We start from the raw sequence: 24,776 nt of genomic DNA on the forward strand, positions 1-24,776 counted from the left end.
AAAATGAATGGTATAAAATAGAATCATATAGTAAAATATATAGTCTCTGCTGGAACTATGCTATTATCTGAGGCTGAGCCAAAGATCCCAAGATATCCATCCTATTCAAACTTTAAGAAAAATTTTACAGTAGGCATTTCATAAATTACATAATACCTAAGCTATGGCTATATATCTAAAATTTAAATAAGAATATTATTTTGAATAATTTCTTATTAAATAAACTCTACTACTGTCAGAAATTACTGAATAAAAAACTAGTTACTGTCCTTAAATATACTTATTATTAACTTAGAAATTACATAATCATAATGTTAAAGTTTTATGACCTATCCTTCTTGAGTGATGAAAGGATTTGGTATTGCTTCCATACCATCCATAGGACATATTAACACTACAGATGTACCACGGCAGACCACAAGACCTAATGCTCTTGTATCATCCAAAAGCTTATATGGATCGTCAGGGTCTGAAAAAAATAAGTAAATAAACTAAAATATGTAATAGGATTTTTTATACGACTGGAATTAGAAAAGCTGACATCCTACTTTTTTAATGTGGTATCTGAAGTAATACTTACCATATTTTATTTTAAGAAAATTTGGAGACTTTTTTGAAGAATAACAAGGCATCATAATCATAAAGTACAGAAAAAAACATAATTTATACTTGGACGCAAAAACTGGTTTAGATAGGAAAATAAAGTGAATATACATTATATACATTGCATTCAAGATAAGCTGATTAAATAAATATAGAAGAGAAGATACCCAGTAAATACTCACCTCTCAAAAACTCTGTAGTATTGTCTAGTACAAGATTCAGTAAGGGATCATAACCTTTAAGTATGCCAGCGGCTTCACGACCGCCGGCAAATTTAACGCGAATGCTTTTCTCTAAATATTTACTAAGATCAAGAATAGATTCCTTTCGTCGTTTCTCTTTATTATCCCCAGCACCTTGACCGCCCTAAAAAAATTACACCATTTAATGGAATGACTAACATCAAAATATTATTGACTAATTTTGTCAACATTTAATGGATAACTAACCTTCCCTTTATCACCTCCTTCTTTTGACGCCATTTATCTCACGCCAAAATTTGAATCTAAATATGTAGAATAATTTACTGAAGTATACAATATTTGCAAAACATCGGCTTTCAAAAAGCAATTTTTGAGGTTATAAAAATGCAAGCAATTTATAATACAAATAAATACATACACTGTATACTGAAAGAAAGAATGATAGCAAGAATGACAGCCAAACGTGGACACAATGTTGCTAAATTTCAAATTGCTATTGTCAATAAACTGAATGTCAATGTAAAATTGACAATTACTTGTCAAATAGTAAACAAAATATATTAAATTTTCTTGTTTGTGTTTTAATTCGTAAATAATTTTATTGCAATTTTTATCTATAATTTAAAAATAAAGAATTATATTTATAGTTATATTTTGCATATAACTAACCACATAAACTGTATATTATTTATGTATGTGTTAACTCGAATGGAAAACGTTAATATTTTGTCGGACAATCATAGCCACGTAACTTCAACCTAGTTCTAAGCAAATGATTTATCAATGCGCTCTTCTGTGAGCTATATTTTGTCTCACGCTCCCGGGGAGTCGGTGATGTCGCACCCTGACTACTCGCAACATGCCCAGCACCATGCCTGCCTGCTGGTGCTGGTTAAGGGCATTGGCGGCATGCTTAAAAACTTCAATAAATTATGGGACAGGATACAAAAGGTCAATAACATCAAAGTTACTGGTAAGCTGTACCATCTGTCACACTGTAATAATATACTTTTTTTAAAGATTTTACTATCATTAAATATTTGTTTTGCTTAATCATTTATTAGATAATAATATAAATTTTATCTTTAATCAGATTCAACAGGGCAAGTAAGGGATATTTGGGTGCGTTATGTTCGAGATTATCCTGTGGAGAACAATGATTGGGGTGATTTTCAAACTCATAGGTACATAATTATCTTTTTACTTAATGCTTAACTAACTCTATGTTTTTATTAGTACTGACAAAATCAGTCTACGAATATTATCAATAGTAATGTTGTGGTGTTGTAACGTTTTAGTGCCTTTAGTGTATTACATATATGCCACATTTTAAATGTTAGCTTGAAAATATTGGCTTGAATGAAAGTTATGCAAACAAGACATTTACAATATACTAAGAACATGTACAACTTGTAAATTTTTGGAATTTAAACAAATAATCTTTACTAATGTAATTTTACAGACGTCTTCTTGGACTCATAACACTGAGTAAATTCACTAATCAAGTAGAATTAAATGAAGTGTGCCGTGTCCATGAATCTTTGAAGGTGAAATACATAAATACTCTATATGATTCCCGAGCATTCATGTTTGGTCCAATCAGTAATATGAAGAAACCAGAACAGGAACCTGAAAACTATAGCTTATTTGAAGATGATAAGGTGTTCAGAGATGGAAGTACTAGTGATAAGTGAGTAGCTTTATTTTATTGAAGAAAAATATCATTTATTAGTTGCTGATTTATTTCTTCTGCTTTTATGAAGAAATAAAAAACATATACATACAACAAACATCTATATTACATACTCCATTTTCACATCAAAATTCATTAAAAGTATATTCAGCCACTTAATTAAACATGCAAATACATTTTCAATGTATAATATGTATGGTATGAATAGTCTTTCTACTCTTTAGTGGCTGTATGTGCCATAATTAACAACTCCTTTACATTTCCAACATTTGCAGGACTTCCATGCCCAGTGAACATTCAGATAGCTTATCATCATCTGAAAGCTTTCCACATTCTGTCTCATCAAATGCATCTTGTCCTATCCAAGAAGAGAACTTCACCACACCATCCAACTTCAAAACCCATGCCATGTTCTATGGTGAAAATGATCCTGTGCCTGATTTAGAACAGAATGTGGCAGATTTAATAAATTCTCTCTTCTGGGTTGTAGAGTCTAAAAGATTAGAGAGATCTAGAGAGAAATTAGAAAAAGTATCACTCCTCTTAGCTCCATTTGAGAAAAAGGATTTTGTGGGTAAGTTATTAAGTATTTGCTTTGTAAAATATTAGTTTTAATTATTAATTATTTAAGGTCATATATTACTCCCACTAGTTCCACTGTAAATCAGTGTGATTCATTAATAAAGAAAAATAAATACAGATTTAATATCTCATATACATAAGTAGATTTGCTATATAAACTGTATGCTCAAAATAAATTTATTTTTCTTTTTTTGAACTTTTATCTCTGCACAATGACTAAGACACACTTCAGCATTATACATTATTTAGGCTTCTTTAAATATAATTAAAAAATCATTATCCTTTGAAATAAAGCTACTGAGAATTATCAAATTTAAAGACAATATATTATTGACAGGCCTTGACATGGAATCTCGTAATAATAAAAAGCGATGTATGGGCCGTGTGACGAAGAATCTAGCTGATTTGACTTTACAAGCTGGATTAGTACCAGAAAGCCTTAGCTTGTATCACAACTCAGCAGAGATACTGAAATCAGTTAATGACTGGCTTTGGTTAGCGGCAGCTAAAGAAGGTAATTTATTTAAATAAATATGTTTGTTCATAAATTTTAATGTGTGCAATTTTTTTATATTTGAATTATATACTTATACCTATCTATTTCAGGTCTCTGCGCAGCTTCTGCTATACTTCTTTACCCAAACTTACTAAATTCTATACCTTTACAAAGGAATGCCAGTCTACAAGAAAGTTCTCCTAGTAAAACCAAAGCATTATCATTATTCCAACCAAATATGGAACCATATAGGAGATATAAATCCACTTCATCTAGTCCTCTGAAATCATCTAAAGCTTCTAGTCCAGTCAATCTACCCAGTGAACTAACACCGTCATCATCTGACAGTACCGAGTTGTCATCAAGACAATCAGAAACTGATAATGGTGATTCGGAATCATTAGCCTCCTCAAGTGACATTGAGTATCAAAGTCAAAGTCAAAAGTCATTTTTGGGTCCTGACTTACCATCTATACCAAGACAACCACCATCACAATTACAAAATCAGTACCTTCTGAATGGCGAAGACATTGCCGAAAAATATCGCAAAGCTATAATTCACTACAGTAAATACCAAAATGCTGGAATAATAGAGACAGAAGCATGTTTTAAAGCGGCAAGAATTGCTGTTGAACAGAATAACAGTTTGCATGCATCTAGCTTTCTACAGAATGTTATTTTCATAAACTTGACACTGAGTGAACAAGAAAAGATTCAAAGATTTGACACTCTGGCTGAACTTTATAAAGAAATTGGTTTGTATTCTTTATTATTTATATTTGCAAGCACCTAAGTATACCACCAAAGATGGTAATGAATTTATCAAAAAATGTATGTAATCCCTTTGAAATTAGACTGGATTAGAATTAGAATTTCCAATTGGACAAACCTGTATCCTTAATTATTTGTGCCGAGTATTTTGTCTGAAGATATAATCACTAGGAGTGGTCTGTTAATTTATAATTAACATATTAGAGTTATGTGTGGTAATTAGAGGTCATTATAATTCGTAACAATATGGATATTTATGCATTTGCTATAGAAGTGGCAAAGAATATTGCAAATTGATTTACAATTAAATTAATTTGCAATATTCTTTAATTTCATCTGTAACTTATACACTTGCTGAGAATGTAGTACACAGACAGACGGATGGACATTGTGACTATTCATTTATTTATTTACTACTGTTTTTGCATAACTTATACTGATTATCAGATCAATTATCATGTTATTCTTTTTCCGCTTTTAAAAAAATTTAATACTAGTCATAAACAAGATTTTTGTTCAATATTTATATACATTTACTAACAATTATCATCTTTTCTTATGTCAGGCTTCCTCCGTAAAGCAGCATTTTGTCAGCGATTGGCTGCCACTCGGCAAGTGAGCCCTAATAATCCAAACCCAGACTGGCAGAGGTGCTACTACCTCATGCTGGATAGTTTCCCAGGACACAAGCTAAGCTTGGATCCTAACTATGTAATTCAACATCAAGTTGGTAAGTCAGTCCAATGGGAAAGTAAAAATTTGCTTACATTTTTGTATGGTATAATTTTATATGTATAATTATTTATTAAAAATGTAGGTTGGCCTGCACTACAAATTCAACTGCTCCAAGAGTTAGTAGTCGCTGCCCGAAGAATGGGTCACCCAGCTTTGGCAACAAGACACATGACATTTTTACTACAGACAATGTGGCCGCATTTGTCGCGGCAAGAACATAGAGATTTGGCTATACAATTACAGGTGCGTGTTTTAATTGACTCATACAATTTTCGTAACATTTACTGTATGAGCGCAGAGGGGGAGAAGGACTGGCAAATTGTTAGTAATGAAAACTAGTGGCTCCATTGCTTTCTGTATATATATACTAGCTACTGGCCCCGACTTCGCACGGGTGTACATGTGTTATATATATAAAACTTCCCCTTGTATCACTATATCTATTCAAAAAACCGCTTCAAAATCCGTTGCGTAGTTTTAAACATTTAAGCATACATAAGAACAGGCAGCGACAGCGACTTTGTTTTATACTATGTAATAATATATAATACCATAGCAGTAGAAGAGTAACCTAAAATTTTCATCAATAGAATAAAAACGCTTTCAGCCTTCGTTTTAACTTTTTTACTACATGAAAACCATCCTGGTTAATTTGCCACAATACCTATGACATAGCTTCATGCTTATCCCGACATCTTTCACTGGTGCCCTATCAGCACATAACATTAATTAACGCAAGCGGAATCATCATTTCGTGATTTTTTTATAAAACTTGTGGTCAGTGAATCGTGTATTCTCGTAGTCTGTGAAAGTGTGTGGTCAAACAATTCATGTGGAATCAGCTAATTATTGCAATTGAGGGGGGAAATGGGATTGTTAGTAATGTGGACTGATGATCTTATTGCTAGCAATGTACCAGTCAGGTTGACCTCCACGCAGTTCCCCCTGGAAGTCATCGATAAATTTTTGGTGAATTTGTCACGATGGGCCAACTGACCTGACCTCATTCTTATTTTATCATCCTCCACTGGTGCCCCGCAAACGTAAACCGTTAATGCTGGCGGGTGCATCATTCTATTATCATCAACGAAAATAAAAAAAATATTGTAATTGTCCTTAGGCGCTGTCGGCCCAATGCGAGGGCGGGCCAGTGCCGCTGGTGCTGCCGACGGGCGCGGTGGTCCCGCCGGCGAGCTTGTCGCACGTGCCGCAGTGCGGCAGCTTCACACCGCGCCCGCCGCCGCCTCCGCGCGCACCGCACCTCGTCAAACTGAAGACTCAGCAAGGGCCCTTCATATTCACTCCAATACATTTTGGTACTTTGGAACGGAAAGCTAAGAGGGATGAGGGGAAAATGGGTGAGTAACTACTGAGTAAATTTTTTAAAGAGATATTACTGTCATTGTTTTAGTATGTGATCTTTTATAGAGTAGGCAGAGAAAATATTATAGAAATACTACTTTAACTGTGACTTCTAATATAATAAAATAATCTTTGAACTACCACATCCTAAGAAATGTATAATACGTATATTATTAAGTAATAATTGATTTCCAATCTGAGAACCATTAGAATCGTAATCTATTAGATAATTGTTATGCTTTAATAATATATACAATATTATAAAATTGAATTATATTTCAGAGTATCTTTGGGTAGAAGACGATATCTGCGAAGTTCAAATGAAACTTACAAACCCATTGCCTTTTGAGTTAAAAGTTTCGAACATGCGATTACTAACCTCCGGCGTCGTCTTTGAATCTATTCCGGAGACCATCATATTGTCACCTGACACGCCCACCACGGTCAATCTCCACGGAACTCCAAAAGAAGTGGGCGAACTTCAAATACTAGGTTACTCGACACACACACTCGGCGTAAAATCTAATTGTAGACTGAAAACTATGCCTATGCCGAACAAATTCCCAGCACTTTACACTATCGAAGTTATTCCTAGTCTGCCTACAATTACTATTGAGACTACAGTCTCTTCAGTGGGTTCTATGAGTTTATCCAGCCTGGAGAATGTTGGTAGTACTACAAATATAACGTTACACAATGGGGAGAGCACAGAGTGTTATATGAAAATAACGAATACCAGTAACGTGACTATTGAATATCTAGACGTCGCTATACAGGTAAAATATCTAACTTTCTATTTGTTTTTATTTTATTATTATATTCGAAAATATATAATAGTATACTGTACACTCTCTACACTAATATTGTAAAAATATTATATATTTCGCTACTTTTTGTGTGTGTGTGTATAGATACGTATGTAATAAATCGGAATCTAATGCAAATTGTCCGCAGTGATAGGTTAGACATAGTAACAATGTTAACAACTTTGTACAATATTTATTTTTGACATTTAAATATTAGACATTTCGATATCTTTATATTTTTACGAAGTTAATACGTAAACAGTACAAACAAACACAAATTTTGGTAAACTATTAGAATCATAAAATTAATAATTAAAATTATAACAGAATTGATAAACTACACATAAGCAAACAGTATATTAGAATTTAAAACCTCGATTTGATGTTGATTGATTGATTCATTTTGTTTGAATTAACTTTTTATTTTACACTGCATACTGATTTATAATATTATAAAAAATAAATACATATCTCATGTATTTCAGTCAAATATGGACAACCAACTTCAATCCAAGATATTTCAATTCTCCAATGAAGATATACAAGCTGAACTACCAATAGCACCGAATGACACTGCCACTATTAACATAAAGTTATATGGAGAAGCAGATTTCTTGGATCTAGGTGGCGTTGGGGGTGACAATCTGTTTCCAAACAGCCTCACTTCTAATTATCCATCAAGAGTGGGTTCGCCGGTGCCTAATACATCTCTGCCCACACAGAGCTCCAACCCGCAAACTTCATTAAGTAGTGGTCTTATGGCTAATAGAACATCTGGGAGTTTCAGGTAATGATGTTTTTGCGTAAACATAGTTAAATAATAAGTATAGACGTCATGTAATACAAATCATACAATATCATATAAAATCACTGAATACACAATTTATAAAATTTGTTAGTTCTTATTTTTATTTATAATTCAGAATTTACGTATGTGTTTTATTGTATGTCATTTACAGTATTTTGAGAATCTAGACTGCGTTAGCATCAAAGTCAATAGTAAATAATATCTTTACATATTATATATAAAGAAGTATACCCGAATTTTTAATCAGTTATCAGGTGACTGACATATAATTAACTATTCTATTTTTGTCCAATTATACACAAGGATATTATTTTTTTTACCAGCTGGTGTATACTTTAGTTAACATATTTTCCAGTTACAATTACTAATGATTATATTACAGATCAACAAACTCTCATACAACTAGTTGGTCGGCACCAATTTCTGTTATGCCGCCATCTCGCGGTCGCCAAATAGAGACACAGGTATTTTAACGTACTCTAAATCCACTTTATATAATAAATTTTTTAGACCAATAAGTAAGAAATGCTACTTTCTTGATCTTTTAAAGCTCATTAAAATCGGCTCAGAAATTTATCTTTTATTAAACCGATAAATAAACTCAAATTTCTTCTCAATAGTTGTGTAATTACTCTTTTGTATTTTACAGGTAATAATAAGGTATTCGGGCGGAACTGGTAAGGAAATGCACTGTCGTCAATCGACATTACAAATTAATTTGGAACTCTTGCCCAGTGTATCTATTACGCATTGGGACGTATTACCGGCCGAGATGTAAGTATTAGATATTTATTGACAGATAGAATTAAGTTGCACATGAACATAATTGACATGAAAATAAAGATACTTCAATTGCTATATAATATTAAAAAGTGTTTATTATTACATTTAAGTGATTACGTAACATTATGGTGCTATAATGCGTAAATTCTTGTTTTAATAGTAAAATTAAAATGGAGACCCATCATGAAAAGGGGTCCCAGACCCCTTCTAGGGTAGAAGGGGTCTGGGACCCCTTTTCATGATTATTTATATGAACTTCTTGACTCTGTTTCACAATATTAAACTTAATATTTGTAACTTGTTTTAATACAAAAATAATATAAAATGTTTTATAGTCATAGAACTGACAATTCTTCTTCATTCAGTGTTTTCCACTCCCTTTTCTCCATTAAAAGAATCCGAGGCAATAAAATGCTATATGTTTTCTAGATACATGAAATTTATTACATTATGTATATCATATTTCAGACCGTCACAACTCTATTTAGTATTAGATGTTACAAACTTAACCTCAGAAGAAATGGATTTCCACTACGCGCCTAGTAAACACATTCTGATTGAGAGCAAAGAGTCATGTAGGATACCGGTACCACTCGATCGGTGCCCGTTTAATATTACGGCCAACAAAACAGACGATGGTACGTTATTTCTATAATAATTTAAAGAAAATGGTGTTACATTCGTTAGTGTTTTTTATTATAAATATTCTTTATTGCACTTAAATACATTTGTAAATATATTAATTACAACTAATGTTAACAAAGGAGGACTTATCTCTAAAAGAGATCTCTTCAAGTCAATCCAATAGAGCGTGGCATAGGAAGTGTTGAGTGGGACAAAATGTGCAAATAATATTTTTTTATAAAAATGTCATAAATAATTAAAACTAAACATAAAAATATAATGTCCAAAATACAGATACTAATACAATATACATAAAGATAAAAAATATATATTAATATATATATATATATATATGTACTTGAATACCTAAATAAAAAATTACATTTATAATAAATATATACTAAATCAAACAATAAATCCTACAAAGATATATATACAATGATGACACTAATCACATAGCAGTAGAAAGGTAGTATGATTTTAACTTTTTCTTAAAAGAACCACTAGATGGACTTTTTTTAATCTCCAAAGGGAGATTATTCCATAGCAGAGCAGCACGAAACGAAAAGGAGTTACCCATAAACTGAGTTCTACTGTTAGGAAGTTTAAGGATCCTCGAGTGGTTTTGGCAAAGGCGTTTGGGACGGGAAGAGGGGGGTAACAATTATATAACTTATTCTGAATTGATTTTTGATAATTATTTTATAACCGAAAGAGTTTACCTACTGTATTGGTTCCGCTATAAATTCACATTATTTTCATTTATTATTTTATAAATTAAAAGTAAATATTGCATCACCATGAGGCTTTATAAATACTAAATTTACAGAGCTGTTGGAATCCAAATCCATAAGTACTGGCACATCATCCAATAGCTTAGAATTGATGTGTTCAGAACATATCACCAACAATATAGACCTGCGGTGGCATCTCATGCAGTCCGATATCAATGGAAAGGCCTCTGTAAAAGGTATAACTTTATCGCAGACGATGATGGATATTGTCAGGATGTCGCCATTAAATTGGGGTAAGTTATACATTTATTTATTATTTAATACTATTCCGAACGAATGGTTTAAACAAGTATTAAGTTAAAATTAGAGGCACCTGATTGTATATACAACACAAAACCTTTCTGATGTCTGTACAGTACATGTACATAGGTGACGCTTTGCCGTTAGATGGTATAAATAAGAATATACAAAAGTAGATAAAATAGGGCAAAATCCATGTAATTCAGTCAGGATCGACAGTTTTGGTGGTCTAGCGTTTTAGAACACCGTCTTACTTCACCTGGTCGAAGGTTCGATTCCTAGCACGGTACCTACATTTGTATTCATGGTTGTTCGTACTATTCTGGATATTTTCTATGTATTTTTCAAGTATTTACAAAAATTTGGGACTATATGGCGCTGTGTGTGAATTGTCCTGAGATATTTATATTTGTCCTGATATATTATTATTATATGTTATTGCAGAAGTAAGCGTCAACAAGCAATGCATTAAGCCGCAAGATGAATATAGTTGTTCAGCCGGCGAGTGTCTATCACTGGGCGTCGCGGTATGGAACCATTTGTCGCGACCGCTGCATAAACTCTGCCTGTCGGTACAGTTCTATCAAGACTATAACAACGGAGTTCTTTGCTATAAGCTGGATAATAGAGTTGCTACTGCTGGAAGTAATAAGTGAGTTAATGATGTAATAAGTAATTATAAATATTGAGACTGTCGTGGATGAATGGTTATTACCACAACATACACTGATATGAGAAGTGATAGACACAATAAAAATGTACGTCATGATGGATGATGTACATCATCATGTGATGGAATGACCAAACTTATTCAAGAGGTGATGATAGCAATAGACTCATTCCTTCTATATTGGTATCAGATATACTAAGCAAATATGGGGATATCAAGTATTGCCGTTGACTACAACCTTAATTGAACAATTATACTGTTGTTTTAATCTTCAATTATATTAGGTATATAATTTGAAAAAAAAATACAAAGTGGTAATTGTTAGACCAGAGGAGTGTAGAAATATCTTATTTTTAATATGTAATTTGGTAAAAAGGTCTTCACCTCCTTGATAATGGTGAGGTGAGAGGTTTGCGTCACCGCCTTACTACATAGGATAATTCCTCGCACCCTAGCCGGTTGCGGCGACTAGTAAGGCGGTTTGTATTCTAATGAGTATAACTGTATCGAACTTTGCCTTTACATTATACAGGTATTTACAAATAAATCGTATTTAAGTATTTTTATTAGTTGATTAGTACCCGTAACACATGCTCTGCCTAGCTTGGAACTAGAAGGCACTGTATAAAATATCATTCGACAAAATTTTATAAATTGTAGTAAAAAAGTTGATTAAACTTATTTGTCCATGGTGTTGCCATGGACAAACAAGTTAAATCAGTGTTATAAAATGTTATTTGCCTTGTTCTAAATTTCAGAGTAGTGTTGTCTACACTTGCTGAATCCGCAAAAGCTTACCATGAATGCGCTGTGGTATTTCTAACGCCTGGTGAATACAAGATCGATATTCAGTGTTCTACTACGGAGCCAGTACTTGACGACGTGACCATTAAAGACACGGACAACCCAGCGATAGTGCAATCTTGTACTGGCGAAGTCAGCCACGTGTGGAGATTTATACCACCTGTAGCTATAAGTGTTACTGATTAGAATATATAAAACCTATTTATTTTTGTATAGATACATTATCCATAAATACATATATATAACCTAATATTGTTACGATATGCGATGTATAAATATAACATAATTGATTATCCAATTGCGATTTATTTATTAAATTAAGATAATATAAACTTACAGCTAATCAGCGATTCAATCTTCCTTATTCTAATTTTTTATACAACCCTCCTCCACATTCATTAAACAGAATCGAACATGGTAGTAAAGTGGTAAGTTTACATATTACTAATTGTTACAATATTTACTCTATTAAATTTTAATTTGATATTTTAAAATAAACTACACGCGACTTATTTATTACAATAAATAAAAATTCTAATATGTATATAACGTAAGTTACTCCTTATAACTTTACCTGTTTGCGAGTGTAAGAGCCGTTAACACACACAAAAATTTTAGTTTACATTTTTTAAGTAAGAATCTTATATACCCTCATATGCATTTTTTGAAAAGCTGTCCTTTTAAAATACAAACAAAATGTCATTGTCATCGCATACGTCATTATTTAACATGATGTGATCAGAAAACTGACATCTGTCATTAATCAATATAACTTTGTTGAATGGAATTGAATGTTACTGAATTTTTAATTTGATATTGCTTAAATACACAAATTTATATTTTTCCAAGTTATATTTTTGTACTACGTTAAATCAGCTAATAAATCAAGATGTCTAATACTCATTGTGCCGTAACTAATTGCAAAACTACTAGTTACAATAAACTACCGGGCGTTTCATTTCATTCGTAAGTTGCCATTATTTTTGTTACAGGATAACATACCGCTCGGGTATATCAAAATTATTATTATATATATGATAATCAAAATTATTATAATTGTGTGTGGTGGTTTTCAGTTCCTAGTCATAGTTGTCTAATATTCATATCGACGTACTATCGATCGAATTACTACCGTTTTGAGGTGGTCACTTTTTCTTTCAAATTGAGGCGCATGTCCTTTAGTGTTAGCCGCATGACTGTGTAATGTTTTGATTCCTAGGCGTATTAGGTCATAGACCTGATAAATTACATTTATAATCAAACCGAAATTATAAATCTAGTTTTTTTCTTTGTCAATTGGTTTTATTTCTTTGAACCACTTGAGTACTAATTATATATTTTTTATTATTACAACTTATGATAAATTTTGATTAAATTATAAAATTTTTGTTATAGTTTTTATGATGATCATCTCTGTACATTGCCTGTGTACATTTTATTATCATCAAAATATATCTCATTTCAGCTGTCCTAGTTCTAAGGAAATGAGAAGTAAATGGCTCCAATGCTTAAAAAACAAATGCTCTATACTGGATTGGTCAAAAAGTAAAATTTGCTCAGTACACTTTGAAAAGAAATATTTTGATGCTCAGAGGAAACTCAAGGAGAATGCTGTACCAAGTATATTTCCAATTGGCGCTAATGTGAGAGGATCAAAGGTAGAAAGAAGTAAAAAGTATAATGGATATAGTATTAAGTTAACATATATTCTGTTGCGTTGTTTTTAGTAGTAAATTTAAAATTGCAATCATCTTCCATTTACCAGTAATTTTCAGGATTTTATTGTTTAATTATTATTCAATGAATTACATTAAATAATAATAAATAAGCAATCATATAATTATTTACAGCTAATATGTGTCTTGTAGATATTGCTTAATAGAATAATTTGACTTGTCAGTCTTACCATTATTTGGAAATACCAAAATTCGTCATTTCTAGGATACACTTTGGTAGATTATTGCATATAAACTAATAAAGAAGTATCAATAGAAATAGCCAACCTTACTATCACAGGGATAGAGAAATACTAATTAGTTACTCTATTGCTAATAATGTTTTTTGATATCCTGATAATTGAGTTCCCCATGGATGATTCATTCCCAGTGAATTTGCCAAGATTTAACCTGACTACATTCTTATCCTTATCAACCTCCACTGGTACCTTGCTGAAACACAGGCGGGTACATATAAAAATTATGCTCTCAGTTGTTAATTTTGGGAATTTACTTATGTACTTAATCAAATGTTTTTAATTTCAGATTGATTTACCTGTACAAAAGACTAAGGTAGACAGGCTGTTAAACAGAGTAGGCCAGGCTGAGATTTCCGCTGATATCAAGAATACCCTGACAAAAATGAGGGTACCTACAAACTTGGACATGTTTGTGGCAGATGATCTCAAATGTAAACCCGATTCACCAATGGAAGCTCATTTATGGCTACTGATTAAAAAGCAAGACTATTTGAATAAAATACTGGCAACACAATTGATACAAAATAAGAAGCAAGTTGAAATTTTACATAAGAACCTTGATGACATCAGGAATCATAAAAATGATACTGAACAAAATATAAGTACACTCAAATATATTGTGAAGTGTCTTCAAGAAAAACATGCAACTCTTGAAGAACAAATTGAAATATTATCAGCAGTGGAGTCAAGATAAATTATTCCCAAATGTCATTTTCCATGAAATATGCGTAGGTATTGTATGTTAAAGGATGTAAACTTATATGTAATGACAACCTAAACATTAATGTTACCATTACATTATACAACCACTCAAAAAATGAAGATATACACTTTCCCTTGTAAAATTGGTGTTACAGGCTTAATATATAGACGTTAATAGTAGGCTAGGTCTTAAAATTTTATGATTAATTTTACTGATTATATTATACAGATATATACTAGGATTAAAACAGTATGCATTCAGCATGAAAAAATCTGTAGTTTGTCCATGGTATGACGAGCGTCAAACATAAATTGACTTGATCCAAAATAGTAACTGTACTATATCTAAAGGTCAAACCTTCAGACATAATGCTCACACAACACTGAAAGCACTTCAGCATCAGCATTATAAATTATTGGTACCAGGTATGGCCTGTGAACCCTGTGGAACATCATGTATTACTGGAAAAACAACTGCTTCGATGGAGACATTATTTTATCCTGTATATTATTTGTAGTCATAATACATTTTATTAAGTGTCAAAAGCTTTTTATTTTTGAAGTATTTTGAACTGTCAGATTTCAGATTGCTGTGCCCTCCAGTTGAAGTATGTATTATTCTATTAAATGATTGAAACAAATCCTAAAAAAATAGTTACCGTCTTCCTATTTCATAATTCCTTTCCTCTTTATATATTCAGCAAGTATGGTATTAAATATTTTGCAAATTTCGTCCCAATCGGAATTTTCCCAGTGCTGCCCATAACTCGGAATCTATCTTAAAATCATGAATTAAGGTGATATATAAATTTAATTAAGGTGATAGATACTCTTCATTAATAAAACCATGTTTTTTAAATAAATTATATTTAAATAAAATTATAATATTTGTCGCCATAATGAAAAAATCGAACACAAAGATTAAATGTATTCTTAATGTGATTCAGTCTTAATAGGCGATATACTAAGTTAATTTTACTATTTCACTATATATAAACGCAATGCGAATTCATATCTATTGTGTCTATATACCTAGTTTTAATGGCGACATTTCAACGTCAATTGAACCTCAACAGAACTCTCCACACCCAAGAACTTCCACCTCAAGAACAGAACTCTCCTCACCACTTTATTTTTTAAATTGTTCAGGATACCAAAATAAATAGATAAAACGGAACCGAGGACGGGAATTGTATTTATCTGTCCTCTGTATTGTACTAGTATTATAGAGCAAGAGCCCACGACGGCCATACATACGTCATTTTAGTAAACGTGAAAGTTCTTCTATGTGTAGGGGGGTCTGGCGGGGGGTTGGAACCACACCAAGTGTCTGGCAATGAGCAGCGCAAGTTATAATGCTACAAACAATATATGAAAATATGGAGTTTCTTAAAATAACGAATTTGATATGAAATTTTTTTACCTGTTACCTGCCAAAGGAACCACGATCCAGGTTTCATGTTTGGGGATCGTTCTTACCTGTGTTGGGGATACACATACAAGAACTTTCACGTTTACTAAAATGACGTATGTCTGGCCGTCGTGGGCTCTTTGGCTATTAGTTATTATAGATGGAAAGTTTCGATATGTGACAGAAATAAATGCCTTTTTAGTTCTTGAGGAATCAGCGGTATCAAAACACTACAAGGAAACAGTTAATTATACAGTTCCGTTTTGTAGGTATATTATCCTTGTACCTATGAACAGATATACATATTCATAAAGAAAATTTTACTTATTATAGGTACAACCTATTTACATGAATTGTTTAAAAACCTCAGCTGTGGATCTGATTAGCACTTTACTGATATTGTTTTATTTATAGTAAGGCATTAAAACAGGCCATGAAGGTGCTGTACATAAATGCTATCATATAAGTTTCAAGAATAAATTCAAACATTGTGATTAAAACTATGTAAAGTTATTATGTAAAATAAAATATCACAACTATTTCAGTCTTATTTCTTGCTCAATTGTTTTTCTAATATTTCTCTTAATTTTAACTTTTTATTTGCTTTGCTGGACAATGGTCGACCTAGAGGAATAATCTCCATTTGTTGTAAGCGCCGTCGAAATTTCTGATAGAATTCAAGAACATTTGGATCAGCCCAAACATGACGAGAGTCAAAATCTAATACTCGCAATGTATCTAAACTTTGGGCTCTACTCAAGGCTACATATGCTTGACCAGCTTCAAATATTTTTGACAGTGACATTTCAACACAATCTAGAGTAAGACCTTGTGATTTATGAATAGAAAATGCCCATGCTAAGTTCAGAGGGACTTGTCGACGACATAGCAAAGAGCCATTTGAATTTTTAACATACCATCTTTCAGTTCTGGCTGTATATTCTTTTTTATTTTTAAATCTTACAACTGGCATACCTTCTTCGAATCTTACAATCACACCTCGGGCCCCATTCACTAAACCAGCATTAACATTGATGTTTTTTAATAACATTACTTGAGCTCCTATTTTCAATATTAATTTTGATGGTGCAACTGTTTGCATATCAAGTATTTTGGTTGAATTTTCACTATCTTGTGCTGAAAAAACCTTCTCATCTCCTTTTAAATCTGCTAGCTTTGAATCATTTATCATTTTAGAATCATTTGTATGAGAACATAGCCTTGTAGCTAAAATACCATCACTTTCAATTTTTTGTCTAGCTGTACCAATTAACCTATCACTTATTTCTTTTGTCACATGTCCGATTCTTATTTTGTTGAGTATTGTTACAAATTCTTGATCTTTCTGTCTGTGTACTTCTTTCAGTTCAAAACATAACTCGATGCATTTCTCCCAACAAGGAGATTGGAAGCAAAATCTTTTTCCAGGTTTATTCTTATCTACAACTGGTGGCAGTTGTAGAAAATCGCCGCACAATATCAACTGAATTCCCCCAAAAGGTTTATCATTTTTTCTTACATATCTAGCTACAGCTTCCAATTTCTGAAAATAAAAAATGAAATATATAATAAATCACCACTACTTTTGTCTTTTATCTCTAAAGACAATAAATGATTTTTTTTGTTGCAGAAGAAGAAATAATTATTATATATACACATTTTGTTAATATAGTCTCTATTCAACAATGGGAATAGGTTACATTTATTATTATTATTCTAGTAAAAACTCCATGGCAGGCCCTTTATGAGGTAGGCAGAAAAACTTATCTACTTCAAAGTGAAGTATATATAAATTGAAGTCACTTTTCTAAATGATCCCCTTATTTGTGAAATTAGGTTACTCAGAATGTTTCAATATCAGTTACCTCAAAGAATGCTCCATCAACCATAGAAACTTCATCAATAATTAAATGCTTGCATTTCCTCCACTTTTGAACAACTACAGGCAATTTCAGTGCTCTTTCGCATAGTGCTTCTAGTGAACCACTACCATCCCCAATACCAGCAAATGAATGCAATGTTGTCCCTCCTGTAATTATTCAATAATGGTTTAATAAATATATATGTAGGTGTAACTAGTGGTATCACTAAAGGTTTAAAATCCATAAATTCCATTACAATTCTAGGTTTTACAATACACCTATAATTATTATATAGCATATAATGTGCATCTTTGATGTGGTGAAAAACTTTTCATTAAGTTCCAAGGTTCCCTTCCAAATGCATTATTATAAAAAATTATATATGACTTATGTGTCAATTGAAATGTAGCAGAATACATTTCAAATTGTTCTTTAAAAGGTAACTAATACTACTATTGTATCAAATTATTACTTACCAACATGACAAGCTGCAACACCAGTGGAAGCTGTAGCCACAGTAACATCAGGTGGTAATGCTGATACAATTCTTTTCAGTAAGAAACTTTTGCCAGTACCAGCAGAACCGGTAAAAAAAATATTTTTCCCACCTAGGCAAGCTTCTAAAACTCTCTGCTGTTCTGTATTCAAGGAACTTGTGGTTGTCAATGGTGACGGTGAGTATAACTTTTTAGGTGCAGGTCCTCTGCTGCTGTCATCAGTTTTACGTTTTTTGGAAGGCGGTGAAGGTGTCGTGACTGTTGATTTTGGGATTTTATTTTTGGCGTTGTGTATATCAGCTATTGTCACTGGACTGATCTCTTCAAAAGCCTGTGCCTTACCGCTCAGCAACTTAGCTCTCATGTTTTGTTTTAATGGTGTAGTATTAGCAACCTTTTCTTTATCACCAGTCATTTTAACAAATATTGTACGTAGGAATGAGACTAGGTTAGTCGGTGGCGCATTTGAAATAAATAAAGTGCATCGTACCTCTTGAAACTTAATAGTGGCTTTACCTTCTATCATAAACTTTTTAAATACATTTATTCCTTTCAGCGCCAATCGAATTGCAGCATTCTTATCACTTGATATTTCCATAAACATTTCTCGAAATTCGTTACGAATTAACCGGAGTGAGGCTGTTTTGTACGTTACTTTTCTGATAATTGATCCTTCTGGCGTTGTCCATTCCATAGTTAGTCCACATGATAAAAAAGATTCTCCTGCGTCCATTTATAAATAATTATTAAATCATTAATTTGAATAAATATCTAAAACAAGTACAAATCGTAAAGAATAATTAAGTTTGTTTCATGATTTAAATTTGATTGGACTGACAGACACGGAAATGAAGTTACATGACTGACATAGCTGGAATAAATGAATGACAAATATGACAATTAAAATTTTGTTTATCTTTTTACGGAAAGGCAAAGGAAACTGTACCCATACAGCATATGTTTTTGATGTTTTCAATTCAAGATAAATAAAATAAACTATATTTTATTTATCTTGAATTATTGAGATAATGTAGTCGTTTAATGCAAAAAATGTTCTTGAACCTTTTAATAGTTTCTGAAGAGAGCCCTTGCATACCCCGGAGTCCTCCAGACAGAAGAACTCGCCGTATCCAAAAAACCACGACATATCGGAGCATACACTCCTAAAGCGCACATTACCATGGCAGAAACATCCACACACAACTATTGTGACGCTCCTCATCCGAAATCTACCACAGCGAATCCAGTATATCCCACGATCCATGTACCGCCATCTTTTTTTTTTTCAAAATGAGTGGAAATCCGTAGGTATATGCTTCTTTTTATTGAGAAAAATAGGCTGCAAGGGGTTGAAAGGGAAGAGGCTGTATGAAAGCATCGTCATTTTTAAAGCTAGCTTGAAACTTATCTTTTAGGCTGTTTGTTAAATACAAATAAATATGACATTCAAAGTTTGTTAAAATTTTAAATCTTAAGGGTGTAAAATAAAATAGGGGTTGAAGGTTTGTATGGAAATTCGTCATTTTTTAAGATAGAACGATGAAACTTTGTTCTTTCCCGTGTTATAATTAGCCAACATAATTATTTAAAAAATGCTGACCAAGGTCACCGTTCTAGGCGGATGAAGTCGCGGACATAGCTAGTTCATTTATATTTTTGAGAAGACCTACCTATTTTTTTCAATTGTTGTTAAATTGTTAAAATTCTTTTACTGGATAATAAATAAATAAATAATTTATGAAAATAGCAGGATGACCTGCACAAACGATAAACGCTAACATGGCACTAGTAAATGATAAAAGGATAAATATAAGGGCCGGTTAGTTAGCCATTGTGGCGAATCGCCAGGAAGTAACCACGTTGGATTCCAGGTGGAACTGCATGGAGGTTGATATGGTACCTTTCTAACAAAAGGTGCCATCAAATACTTAGTCCTCATTACTAACAATCCGTTTCTCCCGGAACTATTGTATTTTGTAATGGTGTTCCCCCTTGCGGTAACGAAACAGGTAATTTGAGTGTAAAATGATCAAGGGTAACAATGAAGCCAAGTCAGTTAGATATTCGTGTACCTACATACCCCGCTAATCCACATTGTATTGTTAATTTGATGATATACCTACCTACCTACATTTATTAAGTGTGGACTAGCTATTTTAGCAAACCGACTTTTTTTTACTTCCGATGGCCACGGATGAATTCCTCTCACAGTAGTTGTATTCATGAACATTGTCGTTTATATTAGAGTATGTTTTATGTATTTATTTACAAAGAAAATGTTTCTAAATATTTCTATCACTTATCTAGTACCCATAACACAAGCTCTTATTAGCTTGGGATTAGATAGCGCTTATTAGATTGTGAATTATCTACGGATGAATGATATTACTTGATATATTTCTACAATCTCTCAGCTGAACGGAATGACTGTAGGTAATTTCTAAGGCCGTAAATAAATCAATGAGCAGTACAAATATCGTATTTAGCTTTATTTCAGTTTTATTTGGTTGCCGGAGACAGGCTGTCACTTACTGGACGGCTAATAATTCATCGCGCGATCGTAAATGCGGCTAAAGATAAACATACTGTCAGAACTAAACCGAAATATACCATTATGCGTTTCAAAACACTTTTCAATATAGACAATTTTAACGTGTCTAATGCAATCGTTTTTGTATTTTAATTTCGTAATCAGTGTCAGAACACATTACTATTGTATCCAGTGCTAGGGCTGCGTAATTAAGTTGTACCTAGTAATAAATCAGATTTATAATGTATCTATATAATATAGTTAAATAATTTAATTTGCTTTTCTTAAAATAAATGTCCATCCTCGTCATAAAATCTGTCCATGTGCAAATTACATAAAGATCCAGTTAACAGTAACGAACAGGCAAGCCAACACTTTTTAATAGATAATATTAGGTACCTAGTATAATAATTATTATTATCCAGGTCAATTTACACAGTGGCACACAGTTACACAATAGTTCCAAATTAAGATTGTGATTACAAAAAACAATTGAAGTAGGTAAATTCTTAATTACAATGAATATTGCCAAAAAACCAATATAAACAAATCATGAATAATGTAAAAAATTGTATCATACAAATATTGCAATAAATTACATGTCCTTTAAGCCAACCGAGAATAAAACTTTGCTCAGACGAAGTTGATTACTTATACCGAAGTTACACCTAGTAGGTACTACATAATTCATAAAATATTGTCGCCAATATCTAAGTAATAGCCTTCACGCCTTAGCGACATAACCAGTCATCATACATAGAACTTGAAATCGACAAGGATATGACAATTAGTTCCCGGCCAATAATGATCATGAGAAGTCGCGAGCTGCAGCTACATTTATTTTATAAAATTATCGATTTATATAACATTATTGGTTAAGATTAAATTAAATGAACAATACATTAATAAGATATATATATATATATATATCTCATAGGTTTACAATATATATAAGCCTTGTAACGTTCAATGAAAGAGATATTCTTATGATAGGGTAACTCGATATTATAACAGGCTATCTTGTTCATATCCAGCACTGCAGAAATCGAAAATATGACGTAAGTGCAGACACCAGATGACCAAAGTTAGCAGTCGGGTACTAGTCTTGCGCATAATACTACGCGTCTGGGATCCCTCATTTATCAAACGACTCTCTCACTCATTTAGTTAAGAACTACATAGTTCATTTGCTCTGGACTCGAATCAGAGAATAGCAGTAGGCTAGTCAATTCTAGACCTATAAAATTTTGTACACACAAAAATGTGTTCTTAGATTTTTTTAAATGACAATTTTGCGTTTTTTTTAGATATTTTATTCAAAAACTACACCAAAGAGTAAACTTTTGCAATTTGCAGGTAAAGTTAGATTCTGTATGGTAAAAAGCAGGATAGCTTTATGATAATAGACTCTGTGTGCACAACAAATATAAAATTTAACAAAAAATAATAATCTACCAACAAATATATTTATAATTAACAAATATGGGCAATACCATATCAAACGAGGTAAGGAGCGAGGATACGTATACTAGTTCGTCTTGGTGAGCGCACTTCCGAACTAGTTCATTCAGGAACTACACAAGCCTTATGTGTACCATTACACGTTCATACCATAAATATATTAAAAGGCTAAGACACTAACCAGTCCCCAATGCCAAATAATATAAGTAGTTACATATTTATTATGAGATCATCACGCAACTGCTGGTTTATATCTTCAAAGAGTGCAAGTAAGTACAAAATATCTATATACATATATAATAATAATAATAATAATCTCAGGACAATTCACACAGCGCCATCTAGACCCAAGTTAAGCTAGCTAAAGTTATGGGTACTAGATAACTGATACATAGATATTTTTTTGTAAATACATATTATATATAGAAAACACCCAGACCGATACAAACAATCATACTCATGAATACAAAAGTTTGTGCCGTGCGAGGAATCGAACCCGCGACCATCGGTCGTAAAGCGGTGTACTAGACCGCTGAACCACCGAGGTCGTCAATATATATATAATATAGATAGGATGATTAAGGTATTTACTATTATACTTTTTTTTTATAACACAGGGGATAAACGAGCATGCGGCTCGCCTGATGGTAAGTAATTACCGCCGCCCATAAGCACCGGCAACACCAGGGATATTGCAAGTACGTTGTCGGCCTTTTAAAAAGTAATAAACTCTTTTCTTGAAGGTTTCAATATTGTATCGATATTTTCAATACCAACCGAAATATTGAAATTCTTACATTACCTCTGCTATTTATTGCTGGCATCTACCGACATCGACATCGCTGTGGCTCCAGTCAACTCGTAACCAATGCTAGTGCAAAATAGTCACAATCTCCAGAGAGGTAAATACCTTTATTTGCCATAAGATAATTCGTGTTAAGACCCAGTTAACAATATAAATAATGTGTATTGAAAATATAATTTAAAAATAAGTAAACTTATGGCTCACCCGATTGTAATTGCCAATCCGAAGAACTAAGCTCTGATACATCAGTGTGCTGTAATCAGTAACGTCCAGACAAACATTAAGTAGGTATGTTCTCTTTTTTAGTTTACCTAATACACAAAGATAAATAATAATCACCTTCATATCTTCAAAGTGGTTTTTTTTACAATTTTGAAATCATTATTATAAGACATGATCTATCGTCTACCATTTTGTACCTATAGATGTAGGTATCTATATTTATGTTGTAGTACATACTTAATTTTTTAGGATGCATTTAAATAATATTTGTACAAAATATGGTATACGTACTTATCACTAATACCCAATAGGTACTAAAGGTACTTACTATCTATATTTTTTCTATTTGTTTTTGTTGATAATAAACTAGTGAATCTGGTCATTATCCGGTTAGCGGGTTGGATAAACAGCCAAAGTACCATAAACGTTCCAATTTTTATTTTAACATAGTGATAAAATCAGAGTTAGTGTTAAACGGAACCCTAAAAATACTGTCGAATTGAGAAGTGCTCTTTCTTGGTTTCTTTTGGCAGTCGGTTGATAAAATAACTTCGAACACGTATGATCGGCCGTTGAAGTGAATCTTTAGTACGAACGGAAAGAGCTAATAAACGTATCAACACCATTTGCTTTCAAAGTAAATACATGCATATTTTATTTTTGCGATCACTTGAAATAATTAAACGTTGAAGGAATAAAGATGGCATACATACATATATATATTTTAGAAAATAATACCTGTCTTTGTAAGATAATGGACTCTTTGTGGAACCCCGTCTATGCTATTTCATACTGCTGACGAGACGCCCCATAACTCAGAAATTTATTATAGGTACATTTGTGTTTTAGACTCTTTACTTGCTGACTAACTGCTGAACAGGAAAAATAAGAACAGAATTAAGTAGGTACTTATATTTTCTATATAGATAATGTTATATATACCACAGATATCTAATCATAATTATGTTCGATATACGCAGTTGCTCCAAAACTGAACTATAGAAGTTTATTATATTTCCCATTGAGAAAATTGGAGAAACTTTGCTTAGTTCTTTTTCCGAAATTCAGATGAAGAACGATTTTCTGCAGTCAAATCCGCGATGAAAAGCTGGTAGATAGATAGGTATATAAGGGGATAAGTGTGGTAAGGGATAATTGTGAATGTTTTTTATAATTAATACCTACATTAATTTGTAGGTGAAATAAAATTCAAACATTTGTTGTTACTATGTTATGTCTACAGTATGTAATAATAATATATAAATAGACATAACTTATTATATATAATATCCACAGTGTAATATAGACCAAGGAAACGTAAAGCATCGCAGAGAATC

General features: G+C 32.4%; 4 protein-coding genes across 4 annotated transcripts; 2 read left to right on the plus strand and 2 right to left on the minus strand.

The window, feature by feature from the left end:
- Positions 1-30: 30 nt before the first annotated feature.
- Positions 31-1,235, minus strand: LOC131847197 (U6 snRNA-associated Sm-like protein LSm7). Its single transcript, XM_059196685.1, has 3 exons — positions 1,053-1,235; positions 786-969; positions 31-469 (listed from the first exon to the last, which is right to left on the minus strand). The coding sequence occupies exons 1-3, from the start codon at positions 1,083-1,085 to the stop codon at positions 330-332; spliced, it is 357 nt and encodes a 118-aa protein (XP_059052668.1). The 5' UTR covers positions 1,086-1,235; the 3' UTR covers positions 31-329.
- Positions 1,236-1,370: 135 nt separating this feature from the next.
- Positions 1,371-12,268, plus strand: LOC131847153 (protein brunelleschi). The gene is made up of 17 exons (XM_059196628.1): positions 1,371-1,779; positions 1,900-1,990; positions 2,269-2,496; positions 2,775-3,073; positions 3,419-3,595; positions 3,688-4,332; positions 4,914-5,078; positions 5,166-5,326; positions 6,204-6,441; positions 6,728-7,221; positions 7,737-8,038; positions 8,442-8,523; positions 8,709-8,833; positions 9,311-9,480; positions 10,296-10,493; positions 10,945-11,152; positions 11,929-12,268. Exons 1-17 carry the CDS (start codon positions 1,590-1,592, stop codon positions 12,158-12,160), a joined length of 4,005 nt encoding a protein of 1,334 aa, XP_059052611.1. The 5' UTR covers positions 1,371-1,589; the 3' UTR covers positions 12,161-12,268.
- Positions 12,269-12,719: 451 nt separating this feature from the next.
- On the plus strand, positions 12,720-15,218 carry LOC131847152 (THAP domain-containing protein 1-like). The gene is made up of 3 exons (XM_059196627.1): positions 12,720-12,940; positions 13,440-13,632; positions 14,236-15,218. Exons 1-3 carry the CDS (start codon positions 12,864-12,866, stop codon positions 14,641-14,643), a joined length of 678 nt encoding a protein of 225 aa, XP_059052610.1. The 5' UTR covers positions 12,720-12,863; the 3' UTR covers positions 14,644-15,218.
- Positions 15,219-15,229: 11 nt separating this feature from the next.
- Positions 15,230-19,231, minus strand: LOC131847151 (ATP-dependent DNA helicase PIF1). The gene is made up of 3 exons (XM_059196626.1): positions 18,401-19,231; positions 17,928-18,091; positions 15,230-17,605 (listed from the first exon to the last, which is right to left on the minus strand). The coding sequence occupies exons 1-3, from the start codon at positions 19,152-19,154 to the stop codon at positions 16,610-16,612; spliced, it is 1,914 nt and encodes a 637-aa protein (XP_059052609.1). The 5' UTR covers positions 19,155-19,231; the 3' UTR covers positions 15,230-16,609.
- Positions 19,232-24,776: the final 5,545 nt, after the last annotated feature.

This window comes from Achroia grisella, unplaced genomic scaffold (genome assembly GCF_030625045.1).
Source record: "Achroia grisella isolate CSIRO2021 unplaced genomic scaffold, CSIRO_AGI_Agris_v1 utg516, whole genome shotgun sequence".
NCBI lineage: Eukaryota > Metazoa > Arthropoda > Insecta > Lepidoptera > Pyralidae > Achroia > Achroia grisella.